Below are 15,884 nucleotides of genomic sequence, written 5' to 3'. Positions count from 1 at the left end.
TTTCCATAACCGAAACTGACAAATCCCCTGATCTCTCTTTAGTCCACAAAAAAAGATGAAAAGCCCTTGCAAGAAGCTGTTATTCAGTCAATGTAACTTGATACAGCACACCTAACATCCAAGTATGTGAGCAACCTCAACTGTAAATGTACAAAAAGGAATGCCACATAACACATAATTAAGAAACCAAGCAACCTTCAAATGAAACACTGCATCTCTTTGCTCTGCAAGGTAACCTCAAACAAGTACACTGAGATTAAATTCAAGGATAAACTCCTTAAAGGCAGATGATATTCCTTTTTGTCGATTATTATGGACTTGCTCTGTCCTACTGTTCTAGGAGAAAAAACACCACAAAAAGGCGATTTCAGGAACAGACAGAGGGAACACGTTACTAAATATTTTAAGTCTTCCATTAAGGGCAGATTCAGACTCACTACAGAAACAGACCATTACAGGTAGAGGGCTGGGCAGAGCTGGAGAAGTCTAGTATGATTTTAAAGATCTAATAATAGTTGAATGAAAAAAAAATTCCACCACAACAGGAAAATCCTCAGCTTGGGAGTAAAATGTCAGTATCTTTACCAAATGAATCATGAATTAAATAGGAAAAAGTGACACCTTTGCTATTTTCCAGAGAATCCAAAAGTAAACACAGTAAAGCTAAGTCACTAAAGTGTCTCTCTACCCTGGCTAAAAATATTTTTTTGACCTCTTGGCCAACTATGTTGCTCCTGGCAGACTCCTTTCTCATATTAATACATGGTCCTGATGGACAAACAGATCCATGCTACTCCTGAGGGAAAAAAGCCAAAACAAACATGATGTTCAGATGCTAAAACTAAGTTGAGTACCTAAAAAGATCTAGGTTACTGTGTCATCAAAAATGACAACTTCCAACTGTAAGAAGAATACCTTGAAATCTACTCTGAGACAGAAGCCATGCTGAAGTAGAAAAAATAAGTCCGATCAAATCAAGGGAAATCCAGGACTGCCAAAGCTGCAATGAGAAGTGTTACACTCTAGAAAACGGGCTGAGTAGACACAGACAGCACAGAGGAATGGCAGAAAATACAATAAAAGTCATGGTGGAGCAGCTGAGTAGCTCACAGTAATGAACTTACCTCTCCAGTTTTGTAGCTGCCTTAGTTACCCGTATAGAGACAAAGCCTTAGGCAAACTCGGACATTACACTAAACTCAGATTCTTTGGATAACAGCCTCTGAATAGATACATTCTAAAAAAGTAAGTGAATATAGACAGTCACCCTAAAAATCAAGCTTTTTTCTTCCAGGAAGAGATGTGAAGCACTAAAAGACTATTCTGCAGTGATCACAGACTGGATTCGCTGTGCTGCATTTAGCAGATACTGAAGGAGCTGCCATGTCCATGATATTTTATGCCTAAGCTTTCTTCCTGATAAATCATTACCTTAGTATTGTGGTCCCAGGCAATCCTCCCAATTCTGAAGGAAGGGTCTCTTTTCTGTTGTAAAATTTAAACATGTTTTCTCCTTAGAGAAATCCTCTGGGAAAAGCAGAAGTGGAGATGGGCTAGACTTTAAGGGATAAACACCCTTAGGGACTCAGTTATTACCGTGTTCCTGCAGATAAATACATGAAAGCAACAGGAGGAAGCACCTCCAGAGGCAGCTGACAAAGAGGCAGTAGCAATGCTGTCCAAGGAAACGATTTGCTCCTCAGCTGCTCCCATCATCTCGCTTCCTTCCAGAGGAAACAGTCATCCAGCACCTGCACGCTCAGCCCCGCTGCCCCCTTCATCATGCAGCCCCTGCAAAGGAGCTGCCCTTTGCCTGCTCACAAACCACACAAAGCCAAGGCACACCTACTCAACACTCCTTGCTTTCCGCAGGAGAAAAAAAAAAAACAAACCAAAGCACCAATGGAAGAGGTGAGTTACTACCATGAAGAGCAGAGTAGTTAGTTTTTTGCTCTTTTCCCACTTCCAGTCCCATTTCCTTACTTGTGAGGTTATTTGCAGCCAAAGTGGACTAGAGGCTGCATTGCTTCTGCACAGTGCAGGCACAGGATTTCCAGCTATTAACTCCTGATTCTGCTTAAAAGAAGATGTATTTGAAGTACGGTATGGTCTTTTAGAAAGATACATAATTTAGACTTAAGCAAAGAATACTCAGTGATTAGTCAAGCAGAGGGAAAACATACATCTACTGTCACCCCCACTGCTTAAAGAAAATTTGTTTGCTTAGTTTCAACTTTCATCCACTAAAAAGCTTATATGCATTTATTCAATAGAGTCCTCTCACGCTTCTGTTTTTGTTACTCACACCTGCACACATAAATGGCAATCAAGTCACCTCTTCATATCCTTGGCTTCCCTTGAGCTGATTTCAATCCCTAATGGTTTCTCCTTGAAACACAGATGAGAAATTTCAGACAGTTTTCCAAGTAGTAGTCACAGCAATGCCAGAAAACAGAAGAAAGACTTCCTGTTCCTCTCTAGACATCCCAAGATCAGGCTACAAAGATTAAACAAGGCTTTATCCTTTCTTTTTGGAAAAATCACTCTCTATTTTCATTTGGAAACAGAGCACAGGGGTTTCCCTTGTTGCCTTTTGTTTTTTTTCTGAGGAGCTGAAGAGTATTACTGGCTAAGGCTTTTTCAGCTTACCACGTTCAATTACAAATGCCTGTGATTTCACTTAAAATAAGTGCTCAGTGACCTATGAACCATAAAAAAATAAAAAAATCAGGAAGGAAACTATATACTGCAGTAAGCCCCCTGCTGTGGTGAAGGGGTCGTGCAACACACACACGCCACATGCTGCTCTAAGTGTACGACCAAATAGAAACACTCACAGGAGGGCCGAAAAGATTGTTACCATTATAAGCTAAAATATTCTTCATATAGTTAATGTCAAACTACTAGATTACAAGGCTACCTCATGAAATAAATCAAATTACAACAAAGCTGCAAGAAAAAGCATATGCAAACACCGTAAATTGTGGAAAACTATTTTAATAGTCAGATTTTGCCTGAGGGTGTGAGTGCAGATTAAGGAGTGATCACAGTACTACAGTTTAACAACCTTCTGCCTAAACCTTTGCATTCCACTGGGACACCACAAAAAAGTTCAAGACAACTTCAGAGTTGGAATTGGTACAATCACTGTCATATATTGGACTGGTTCTTTTTTCAATATGTGAATGTAATTCATTTCAAAGCAAGCCACTGTTTCTAGTACTGTACGGAAGTCACTGCCTGGCACTTTAGTTTTTTAGAATTATGGTTTTGGTTTGGTTTTTTTTAGAATTTAGTTAAGAATTGGTCACAAATTCCTGTTATCAGTCTGAATGCAATATTGTGATTAAGATGGGGCTACAGGGGAAAGAGTTGCTTTCAAATTTCACATAGCAAGAGGATGTTATAGTATCATTATCTGTAACAGGAACTAGAAGTTACTAATCATGAAAGCCAAACTAGCACAAAACAGTTTAGGGTTTTTTGTGTTGTTGTTCTTGGTTCTTTTACTTCTGAAGTGTTCTAACTCACCGGTTTTGCTTGTTCTTTTTAGATATCTTTTGCACTATGCCCTTCTAGACATGACTTACGCACACAGAGAGACAACTTTACACTTCATCTTAAAAACACATACGCTTATGCAGCGTTAATCACAGAATCACAGAATCGACTGGGTTGGAAAAGACCTCAGAGATCATTGAGTCCAACCCTTGGTCCAACTCTAGTCTATTTATTAGATCATGGCACTAAGTGCCATGTCCAATCTCAGTTTAAAAACCTCCAGGGACGGCGAGTCCACCACCTCCCTGGGCAGGCCATTCCAATGCCTGACCACTCTCTCTGTAAAGAATTTCTTTCTAATATCCAGCCTAAATTTCCCCTGGCAGAGTTTAAGCCCATGCCCCCTTGTCCTATTGCTAACTGCCTGGGAGAAGAGACCAATCCCCACCTGGCTATAACTTCCCTTCAGGTAGTTATAGAGAGTGATGAGGTCACCTCTAAGCCTCCTCTTCTCCAGACTAAACAACCCCAGCTCCCTCAGCCTCTCCCCATAGGTCTTATGCTCAAGTCCCTTCACCAGTCGTGTTGCTCTTCTCTGGACCCGCTCCAGCACTTCAATGTCTTTCCTGAACTGAGGGGCCCAGAACTGAACACAGTACTCCAGGTGTGGCCTCACCAATGCAGAGTACAGGGGAAGGATCACTTCCCTTGTCCTGCTGACCACGCTATTTTTGATACAGGACAGGATACCATTGGCCTTCTTGGCCACCTGGGCACACTGATGGCTCATGTTGAGCTTCCTGTCAATTAGTACCCCCAGGTCCCTTTCTGTCTGACTGCTCTCCAGCCACTCTGCGCCCAGCCTGTAGCGCTGCAGGGGGTTGTTGTGACCAAAGTGCAGCACCCGGCACTTGGCCTTATTGAACTTCATCCCATTGGAATCAGCCTATTTTTCCAGTCTGTCCAGGTCCCTCTGCAGAGCCCTCCTGCCTTCCAGCAGGTCGACACTCCCTCCCAACTTGGTGTCATCAGCAAATTTGCTGATGATGGTCTCAATCCCCTCATCTAAATCGTCAATAAAGATGTTAAATAGGACTGGACCCAACACCGACCCCTGGGGAACACCACTAGTGACTGGCCGCCAGCTAGATGCAGCCCCATTCACCAGCACTCTCTGGGCCCGGCCCTCCAGCCAGTTCTTAACCCAGTGTAGAGTACACTTGTCCAAGCCATGGGCTACCAGCTTTTGCAGGAGTATATTATGGGAGAGAGTGTCAAAGGCCTTGCTGAAGTCCAGATAGACCACATCCACGGCTTTCCCCTCATCCACCAGGTGAGTCACCTGATCATAAAAGGAGATCAGGTTGGTCAGACAGGACCTGCCTCTCCTAAACCCATGCTGGCTGGGTCTGATTCCTTGTCCATCCTGAAGGTGCTGTGTGATTCCATTCAGGATGATCTGCTCCACAACCCTGCCAGGCACTGAGGTCAGGCTGACAGGCCTGTAGTTGCCAGGGTCAGCTTTGCAGCCCTTTTTGTGGACTGGGGTAACATTGGCCAATTTCCAATCATATGGGACCTCCCCAGTGAGCCAGGACTGTTGGAAGATGATGGAGAGAGGCTTGGCAAGTTCTTCTGCTAGCTCCCTCATCACCCTAGGATGGATGCCATCTGGTCCCATAGACTTGGGAGGATCCAGATGGCTCAGTAAATCACCAACTATTTCCTCCTGGAATACAAGGGCCCTATTTGGGTTCCTATCTCTGTCGACCACCTCCAGAGATGAGTCGTCCTGAGGGCCACTTACTGGTAAAAACTGAGGCAAAGTAGGTATTAAGTACCTCAGCTTTCTCCTCATCTTTGTTAACTATATTAAATTAAGGTTTATTACTCAAGAAAGCAGCACTTTCCAAAATCCATAAACAATTGTAACTGTAACTTCCATGGTGAACCTACTTGTCAATTTTATAAGGTAATTTAGTATACTGGTTTAACAAGACAAACTGGACTCAAACAAACGCGTGAGTCACATTTCCCATGACAATACTTCCACTTTACTTCACACACAGCAACATCAGAGAATAGAAATTCTGTCACAGGAATTCAGTAACATGCATGTCAAAATTTCCACATAAGCAGAATAGTGCAGTCTCAATCAGAGCACTGTACTTATTTTCTTCAATCTTAGCATTTATTGCTGTACACAGCAGTTCAGGGTGGAGGATGTTATGGTATGCAAATTTAACAATGACAATTTGCCTTTGCAGCAGTAAGTTGCAGCAAGTGGAAAAGATATGAAGTAAAGCTCTGGGTGTAGCTTCTTTAGTGTCCTCCTTGTGCACATCACAACAACTTATCTCTACACACCAGGCAACTTAGGAGTTGTCTCAGCTCCTGCACACCAAACTACATGTTTTCACTACTATTTATTCATCCTGCCTATACAGAAGTTCCAGAGTTTTCTAAAGGGAATGGTATTTCTACACATAAAACAATCAATTTATTTTCATATCCTTCAATAACTGTGTAGCAGCTTATCTTCCCTCTACCAAGAAACTATCCCCTGTGATTTCACACTCACCACTGGATAAAACTACACAAACAGGAGAGGTTCTGTCAGTTGGTTCCTGCATCTACTCACGGGCCCCTGCTGCTCTGCCCACAACATAACTGAAGACACAAAGCATGTGGATTCTCTAAGGTCACACTGGAATTAACTGACAAATCTGCAATTCACAGAAATACCAACTCTCAGGATACTTATTTTATCCAGAGCTGAGAAGAGCTGTACAGTCATCTTCATACAGAAGCAGACATGGCAGTGATTAGAGAATCAGCGTCAAGAAAAAGGAACAAACTCCTTTACAAATGCAACTTAAGGTTAGCTACAAGAACTATTTTTACATCTTAAATACTGTGAGGCCACATCTACAGCTCTTACATCAACACAGCTGGTGATCCATTTCCACCCTGAAACAGACAGGCAGTATTCCACTTTAAGTTCATTTATACATTTTTATAGTAGTTTTTTATTCTCCAGAGAGGAAGGAGAAAAAAAAAAAAAAGCTAGACTTCAAGCTCTAGAGGGAAGGTAAGAAAAACCGCACAGATTAAAATATATAGTATACTGAAATTTATAGCATTTCTATCCTATGTTCAAACATACACGTTACACAGGCTGTAAATAGCTGGACTACATTATGGCTAATTGTACACACAGTTCATTTCCAGACCACTAATGAGCCTACTGTACAGATCAAGTTTTAGCTTCTTCATAAGGAAAACTAGTTTGGGCCAATATAGTAGTTATTTAGATTTAAGGTAGATGAAATCTAAATAACTCAGATAAACACTATTGTTAAAATGGAAAGCTAATATTTCTTCACAATTTCTAAAACATTTTAAGTTAGATAAATGAAAAACCACCACAGGTTGTGGTTTAGAATGGAGAGAGAGATCATTGCTGTTAGAACAGTAGTTTCTGAACCTGATACTAGCATTTATTTTGCCCATGTTCATCTGTGATTTGAGAAGCATTGGTCTTGACCACCAAAAAACAAACAAACCAAAACAAAACAAAAAACAAAACACCAAAAAAAAAAACAAGCCACAGTTGGAGGAGATCACTCACAATGAATTTACGTTACTGCTTGTATTTCCATATATATTTTAATTATGAAGGCTCCAAATGCAACCCAGGTAACAAAGTCTTGGTCAACTGAAATGAGAAATACTCTTGAAAAGTGTGAAATGGGATATCCATTGTTGTTACAACCTGTGGAAGCAACTCAGCACCGAAGAAATACCACAAGAGAAAAATATATCTCATTTTGCATCAGAAATGAGAAACTTTGTGTTCAGTGTATTTAACGATGTTTATTTGGTTTAAAAGGCCAATAATTTATATTCATTTCAGTGCCATTATTGCCAATGTCATTCTAATAGCAGAAGAGTTTACAGATAACTTTTATATATATATATATATATATATATATATATATATGCAATTCTAACAAATAGAAAAAAACATCAGTGCGGATATAGTTACTCACTAGTTGTTCCAAATAACAGTCTAAAATTAGCAACCTGCATTGCTGCTCAGAGGAACAGGGGATTGACAAAGAAAGATTTCTCATTCTCTTTGCTTCCTCTGTCCAAGGGCTACAGGGCCAAAACAGCCCAAGAGCCACACAAAACCATGGAACAGTCTCCACCTTTGGCAACTAAGGCTTCTTTAAATTGTATTTCGTTGAACAATTTTTAAAAGGCTTTTCAGACGTTAAACTGCAAATGTTGTGGGCATGTGTAACATTAAAACCTCCTATCTGCTCTTCTTAGTGTAAAAGTAGTTACCTTGAGTCATTTTTTCCCCCCTTGTTTCTGTATAATTAGCTTCATTACTTCCTCTGATTGCTTTTATCTCCCCAATACCTTCTTCAGGTAGCTCTTTAAAAGAACAGCTGCAAGCTTCACCAAGGCAGCTATTGTTGGGACATGACTGATGCAGGGAATGAGCTGGGGAAGAATGAACTGCTGCTCAGGTTCATGCAGAATTCTTCTCATCTCCTTAGGAAGTACCCTTGTGCCCCTTTTCTACTGTCACTTCACATCTGTGGCAAACCCAGGCAAGGTACAACACTAAAGTGTTGCTATGGTCATTGCATCTTTCTCAGTGAAAAAAAGGAAGTAAAAGCAGCTGCTTTTGGTTATTGCTTATTAATTACTTTTCAAGAGATTACTTACTTAACAAGAACAAAAAAACTTCTTAGAAAACGACACACAGGGAATAGGGCAGCGCTTGAGCTGTTGATGTTTTCTTCACACCAAAAAGCTATGGATTCCAGAGCAGGAAACCAAAAGCTCCTTGTTTGCTTGGAAAGCAAAAAGGGATGTGTGTAGACAGAGGGAGTTGAGAGATATGTATGCTTAGAAACTGAACTGGGAAACCTGTAATGATTTAGGGTTCTGTATTACATGTAAGATTGCTACTTAAGAAAAGCAGTTGTCCCCAGACCTATCTGGGTATATGAAGATATGCTAGCAAAAATACAGTGTATAAAGCAAAAAAAAATCAATTTGTTGGATTTTTTTAAAACCCTGTCAGAAGCACATTGCCATTTGAGATTATTTCTAAATAGATAGGCTAACCAGTTCAGAACTTTAAAAATAAAACTAAGACAAAATCACAGACAAGTCTGCATTCAAATACAACTGGTTGCACTGGTTTTGGCTGTGAGAGAGTTAATTTTCTTCTAAGTAGCTGTTACAGTGTTATGTTTTTCATTTGTGACCAAACCAGTGTTGATAACACAGAGATGTTTTAGCTGTTGCTGAACAGGGCTTGCGTAGTACCAAGGCCTTCTCTTTCCCATCCTACCCCACCAGCAAGGAGGCTGGGGGTGCCCAACAGGCCAGGAGGGAACACAGCTGATCCCAAATGACCAAAGGGATATTCCATAATATATGACATGGTGCTCAGCAATAAGTTCTAAGGGGAAGAAGGAAGTGGGGTATGTATGGAGTGGTGGTGTTTGTCTTCCTAAGTAACAGTTACGTGTGATGGAACCCAGCTTTTCTGGAGATGCTGAAGACCTGCCTGCCCATGGGCAGCAGTGAATTAATCCCGTTTTGCTTTGCTCGCATGTTCAGCTTTTGCTTTACCTATTAAACTGTTTTTATCTCAATCCACAAGTTACCTCACTTTTACCCTTCCGATTCCCTCCCCCATCCCACCAGGGGGAGTGAGCGAGCAGCTGGGTGGGGCTGAGCTGCCAACTGGGGTTAAACCACAACACGGTGGTTTAACTGGTCTCTTAAAAAAGAAAACCAAAAAAACCCACACTCACACCTTTCAACTCAGCCAGATTTATTGTTTTTAAGGAGGCTTGGTACTGAAAGATTACACAACAACCCGGGTTTTGTATTACGGTTAGAAGAATGGAAGAAATTCTAAGAATTAAAACATCTTTTGACTTACTGAAATTGAGGAGTGGGAGTGTTGTGTAATTACGTGTATGTTAAAGTGACTTAATATTTACAGAAAGCAATTTCTTCAATATAGTAGTAGTAAGAAAAATCCTCAAACATCCTCTTTATTTAGAAGTGCTTTTATAAAGTCTTCTTGTAATAAATTGCTACCCCCATGTTACTATAAAGTATAGATAACATAAAATGTCACCATTTGGAATGCTGCTATTTTTATTTAGTCCACCAGACTACATCTATGAACATTTTAGTTCCCACTACTGTGCCACCTCCAGCATTAATTCTCTTTACATTGACACATAATTTGTCATTTTTCTTTGCTCTCCATAGCCTGAACACAAAAGTTACATTTAAGATTAAGTGCTTTGTATATTGATCTTGTCACTCATTAAGGCACTTGAAAAGGGTAAGTCAATTGCTTGCAACTGTGCATCTGAACACAGATCAATCCAAAGTGCCTGAGGGAACTCATGTTAAACAATGCAAATGTTATTACAACCAAATACGGAGTAATATGTCTAGAAAGATGGGTCATACCCACAAAGCAGAAGATTGTATTCTTAGAAACAGCGGCTCTAAAAGAGAAGCCAGTATGTGCAACTTGGTATAACCTCCTGATGCACTATTACAGGAATCAATGCAATCTTACACTGTATCAGGCTTTTCTACACCAGAACAGCAACATCAAACCTGACATCATGCAACGTACACAGGAGCAATGCACATATTTTACACACAAGTCACAAGATCAAAGGGACTGCAGAAGAAACTTTCCTTTGAGGGCAGGAAAAGTGTCTTACACCAGACAGATAGGACAAACAGAATTTCTTAATCAAGAGGACAACAATTTTTGCAAGGATAAGATATCATGCACTAGAGAGCTTTCTCATCTGGGAGAAAGGCCTAACAGCTGAAAGTGGAAGCCAGACTGCTTAGTGTACAAATTAAATTCTTGTTAACAATAAGCCACTGGAAAAAACTACCAGATATGTCAAAAGCTGAAGAAACCAGCCTTCAAATCAAGATCTGCTGTTTTTCTAGAAACTATCTATAACAGCAGTGAATGAACTCAGTTAAAGAAAAAAAACTTGATAAAACAGAAATAACTTATGACATAAAATCCTGATCATGCAACAAGATGGGTCCTGCTATGAATAAACACAAAACCTAAAGACCCAAATGCACTAGCCTGAGGAAATCTGCTTCCCCTACATCTTGCGTGGCCTTGGCTGCATCCAGGTGCACGGCTCTCCTCCTCTCTCTCCTATTAATATAAGCGATACAGTTTTACTGTAATATACTACAGTACACTGGTTCTCTCAACAGTCTCACACAGCACTTGAAGAAGAATGGAGAGGAACAGGACAAAAGATTAAAGCAATGACACATATAAGACAAGGTGTTTGCCTTAAGTTACTCCTTAACATTTTATGAAGAAACTACAATTTGTATGTATTACAGGGCCAGTATACTGCTGATCCTGTGTCAACTGTATTGTCAAGTGACTATATTTTTCAAGCTTTTCTCACCCCCAGAAACGTAACTTCCAAAACTAGATGCCACAGTAATTCACTATTATTTAGAATGTAACAGATACCTTTATTTTAACCTTTCCCCCTATACAGGCAAGGGCTTTTTTATTCCCTTCTCTAGGCACATGTGCCTTGTGCTAAGCACAGGTCAAGCTCTGATAGGTATCTCTACCACCATGCTAAATATTCTGTTTATTATCTTAGTAATTAATTCTACCTAGATTAAATTAAGTTTCTTTTCCTTCAGAGGAGAAACAGTATTCAGATTTTACAGAATAGCCACTGCAAATATTTCAAGCTTCCCCAAAAATAAAGTTTGTCTAGGAACTCTATAGGAGCAAAAATGGGGGCAAGGGTAACAGAGCAGAAGAAATTAGGTTCCCACCTCTACCCTCAAATTACTGTATGTTTTACTGATGGAAAATGAACCTATAATCAGTGCTTTTGGCTCAGTCTGACATGAGAAATTCATGAGGCATTTCAAGAGTTCTGTGTTTAGCTTAAACATTAACTGGGCATCAATTAAAAAAAAATAGTTATAAACACTGAGATAGTCACAGTGAGGTCTGGAGTTCTCACTGTATGTGCGATCACAGAATCAGAATCCTGGTAAGGTCCAGCTGAATACAAGGAAGCACAAATCAAATACTATACAGTCAGTGAACTGTTACATTCACAGTCATAAGAAACATGTCCTATGTACAGTTTTCAAGAGATCTCGTTTCATGTCAAAGTCCTACAGTGTAAGTCACAATTAAGGAAACTAATAACTGATATTTAACTGACTCACAAACCAGGTATGTGTCCCCAGCTGCTACAATAAGTAAACTGTTTATTTTGTAACACAAAAGAGCTTTGCATAGTGCTGTTGGAAGCAGCAGATTTTCTACTGCTGCTGACCTGTGGACTTGAGAATGTTTAACTGTTCCTATGTGTGGGATATACAGCAGTCTGTAGACCACAATAAACAGCTTGTGTTTAAGATAATGTATGTCCTCAGATATCTAAACTGAAACTAAGTACTTGCTGCTTAATGAAATGACACCAGGCAAAAAGCTATTCATAGAGTGAGGAATAAAAAAAGAAAATGAAAAATATTCTTCCAGTGAAACCAAAGTCAGCCTCTTCTCCAACTGACTAGAGACAATACACGAACTTGCTTCATCTTTTTTAATCAAAGAAACAACTCTCACTCAAATTCTGAAAGAGAAGAGTATCCATTCACTCTGGCTGATGATGCATAGACCACCCAATTGTAGCAGACATTTTTAAAAAAAGCAAGCTTTGGTTCCTTAAAAAGGTTAGCATACTAACACAAGTAACTTGAAGATAAAGTAAATTTGCTAAGAGTGCTCTTAGACAGATGTACAGAGATTGAGGTAGTCACAGATTTATATAACTGCAGACTGGAAAGAATTAGAACACTCTATTTCTGAAGTGTCAGAATACTAAATTTTCCTTCCAGCAGTGAAAGTATCTGAACATTCATACATACCATTAATATGCAACAAAAGCATTCCCTAATGAAAACACAATTACTTTAATTAGTACTTTTATGAAGGTTCACAAATACAGTACAGCACAACTGAAGAGTGCAAGTAGTTATCTCAACAAAAGTCTCCATGCCCACTGTGCCCGAAAAACCACAAAACATACCTGATTACTGCTTTTTGCAGCAGAGTTGGTCTGAGCTATATTTGAAGAAAGGGAATCAAAAAAGGCTTGGTCAGCTAATGAGTTACCGCAGCTAATTCCGTCTTTTGCACCTTCGGTTATAATCTGAAATGAAAAAAATTTGCAGAATATTTTTCATGCTTCCATTATGATTAATCAAATAATGCCGTTTATCATATATAATCATCCTAACGTTCATGCCACTATTCTTTCAGATGGCTGCATACACCCTTTCTGAATTCAAATTCTACAGAACCTTTTACAAGAAACTGATGTGATAATCTGGAGGACTTACTTCCACAACAGACGGAATTGGTTTGTGTTGTAACAGCGTAACACACAGGACTGTTGTAGCAGTGACACCTATCTATAAATTCATTAGGGATTAACAAGGTTGTTAACATTACTGCTTAGAGATGGGTAACTCAATACTCAGAGGATCAGTTTGGGACAGCAAGTTTGGAGAGCCATAAGCTACTAGACTATGAGCTTGCCAATCCCTTTTTGTAAATAAACACAGCACTGGTGTAGAAAGGAAGGCATAGGCCTTAAAGAGGAGGCTGCAGGAATCACAGCCAGTCTTCCCCTAACTGGCAACCTGCAGACATACAGACACTGGGTCCTCTGAAAGTGAACTGGATTACAGTCTTTGCATTGAGACTCCCACCATCCCAGTCTTGAAACAAAGAGCAGATCAACATACACTAAAGAAGCAGAAAAAGCCCTCAGAAAGATGATGAATAGTCCCTGGATTTGGGATCCCATACCCTGAGCCCCAAAAATGGAGTTCCACTCCAGAGATTTACAAGTGTGTGGCAAATCACCCACATCAACACCAGTGTGAACTTGGCATTGGTCATTTTACTTCCATATCTGTATCTTCAGACAAGAAAACAAAACAATTATTGGATCACAAGAGCCCCAGAAACAGACCCAAGGTAGCTCATGTTATGTAGATTACCAGTATTTATCATAGACAACCTTGTGTTGCATTTCTTGGGAAACCACTACAAAGCACAGTAGCTTTGGATAGCGTATTTGGACTGGTCTCCAAAGCCAGCTACAGTTGCTCCAATAAGCTCTAACATTGGAAGATTTATGTTTGACCATTACAGTGTGATCAGCAAACCAGAAGATGGCCTTTTCAGTAGTTCTGCTTTCTTAGTGTAGAGCAATGTAGCCACTTACCTCAACGTAATCTGTTGGAACAAGTCCTCTCTCACCTTGGCTGTTTTTTCCTTCTAACCAGCCTCCACCAACATCCTAAAAGAAGTGATCATACAGAAAGAGTTTTGTTAAATGGATCCCACAGCATGTTTTAAACAGCTCAGGAGGAAGCACTGTCTGGCTGTCAAACGCAATGTTTGAAATAGAGTTATGACTGTATGACCGTGAACAAACTCACTTAAATCTGCTGAAGCAGCAGATACTCATTTAAACAGAGCACAGGCCATGTTTGTTTACACTGATATTGTGGACCACAGATTTAACAAGCATGAGGGGGAAAAAGGCTGATCTACAGCACTTCTGATCATTTATGAAACCACAGTCAATTAATTGTCTGGACACAGACTGCATCAAAACACAGCTACTAGTGTGCCAATTCCAAAGCATTAATTTAATCAACAGATTATAAGTAAACATGATTCAAGGAATAAAGCTGTTGGTAATATCTGTAAAGTCTCTGCTTCACTTATTGTAGGTGCAGAGGTATGTAATGAGTGGGAGCTACAACCCATAAAAATAATAAGGATAATATCAAGATTAAGAGGGCATGTGCCATGCGAGACCTGGAGACATTCTTTCTAGTTTACTCTTAATTTCAGAGGTAGGTCTCATGTTACTAGTTTGAAAGGACTAACATAGTTCAGCTCTGATCTCAGTGGGGCATCTTATTATTGTCTGTTTTTTAAAAAACACATTCTACATACACTAAGAAACCTTTGCAGTTAAGCAAAGTCAATTCCAGGAAAACATTACTGGGAATAAGCTAGTTCTGTTTTACATCAAGCTGTTCCTTGAACACATAGTTACATGTCAAGCCAACTCACAACTGAAAATTGGAACCACATAGACTGGACAATAATTATTGACTTTCGGGTTTGCTTTATTTGCTTTTTAATGGATGTATTTGTTTATCACAGTTTTATTCTTTCACTTGGAAATTTTATGTAATCCTGCACATAGTAAAAGGTCTGCTTAGGTGTTCAAGATTTTAAACAATAAAGATCGATCAGTTATTGAAATGAACTTTCATTTGCTTTTTCTTATGTACCTAAAAGCGCATGCTCAAGAACACAGAAACAACTAGACATCTTGAATTATAAATTCAACTAGCTTGGCTAAACTGCAAGACCAATGACATCTTGAGCCAGAAGTCACATTTGCACCCCTGCACTTAGAAGTAATCATCAAATGGTCTTTCATGACTTATGCTATTGCTGTGTAAACTTACCATATAAAAAAATATCAAAACCCTTTGTGGCAATCTAGCCCACAGTTTATTAATGGACAGCATAAAATAAAGTTTTACTTGGTTTTAAGTATTAGGTTGGTGCAAAAGTAATTGCAGCTTTGGACTGTGAATTTTAAATCATTATAACTAGGCTCAAACACATCTTTATTAATCAAAATAGGAACCATTAAGATGTGTTTGAGCCTAGAGATAATGATTTAAAATTCACACTCCAGAACCGCAATTACTTTTGCGCCAACCTAATATACTGCCTTAACATCAGATGGCTTATTCACCAAGAACTAGCTTAGAAGTGGTAAACTACTTATTTAGTCCTACTTTTGTGAAACTGCATTAAACTCCTGAATTCATTTAAAATGGTACCTCTGCCACAGCACAGTATACTATCCAAGGAGGGTGCTGGTTCTACTAAATATCTGCTTCAAATATTGAAGGTCAGTGGAACTAAAAATTAACAGGATTATATATGATTAGGCTCTTCAAAGACTCAGTTTATTCTGCAGAACCCATGTTTCCTACACAACCAAATAAATAAAACCTGGCATCAAGATCAGGTGGTCTATGTTTGTATGTTTCAAATGGAAAGTCTATTCACTGACCCAATTCACTAAACAAAAAGAAAAAAAAACAAAACAAAAAAAAAATCAAAACCAGAATGAACTAACACTCTGTTACTAAGGGTAAGAATTATAAGTGACAATAAAAGCACACTCAAA

At 39.3% G+C, this 15,884-nt stretch overlaps 1 protein-coding gene across 2 annotated transcripts in view; it reads right to left on the bottom strand.

The window, feature by feature from the left end:
- Positions 1-15,884, bottom strand: part of SNX9 (sorting nexin 9) — a 64,321-nt gene that overhangs the window by 28,328 nt on the left and 20,109 nt on the right. For both annotated transcript variants that reach the window (XM_082049811.1, XM_082049812.1), the window contains exons 3-4: positions 13,881-13,955; positions 12,675-12,797 (exon numbers count right to left, since the gene is read on the bottom strand). In XM_082049811.1, coding sequence (XP_081905937.1) covers positions 12,675-12,797; positions 13,881-13,955 — 198 coding nt within the window. The remainder of the gene's footprint in view (positions 1-12,674; positions 12,798-13,880; positions 13,956-15,884) is intronic.

This window comes from Streptopelia decaocto, assembly GCF_964273445.1.
Source record: "Streptopelia decaocto genome assembly, chromosome: 3".
NCBI classification, from domain to species: domain Eukaryota; kingdom Metazoa; phylum Chordata; class Aves; order Columbiformes; family Columbidae; genus Streptopelia; species Streptopelia decaocto.
The sequence above is the reverse complement of the archived record's forward strand: the minus strand, read 5'-3'. Positions and strand labels throughout refer to the sequence as shown.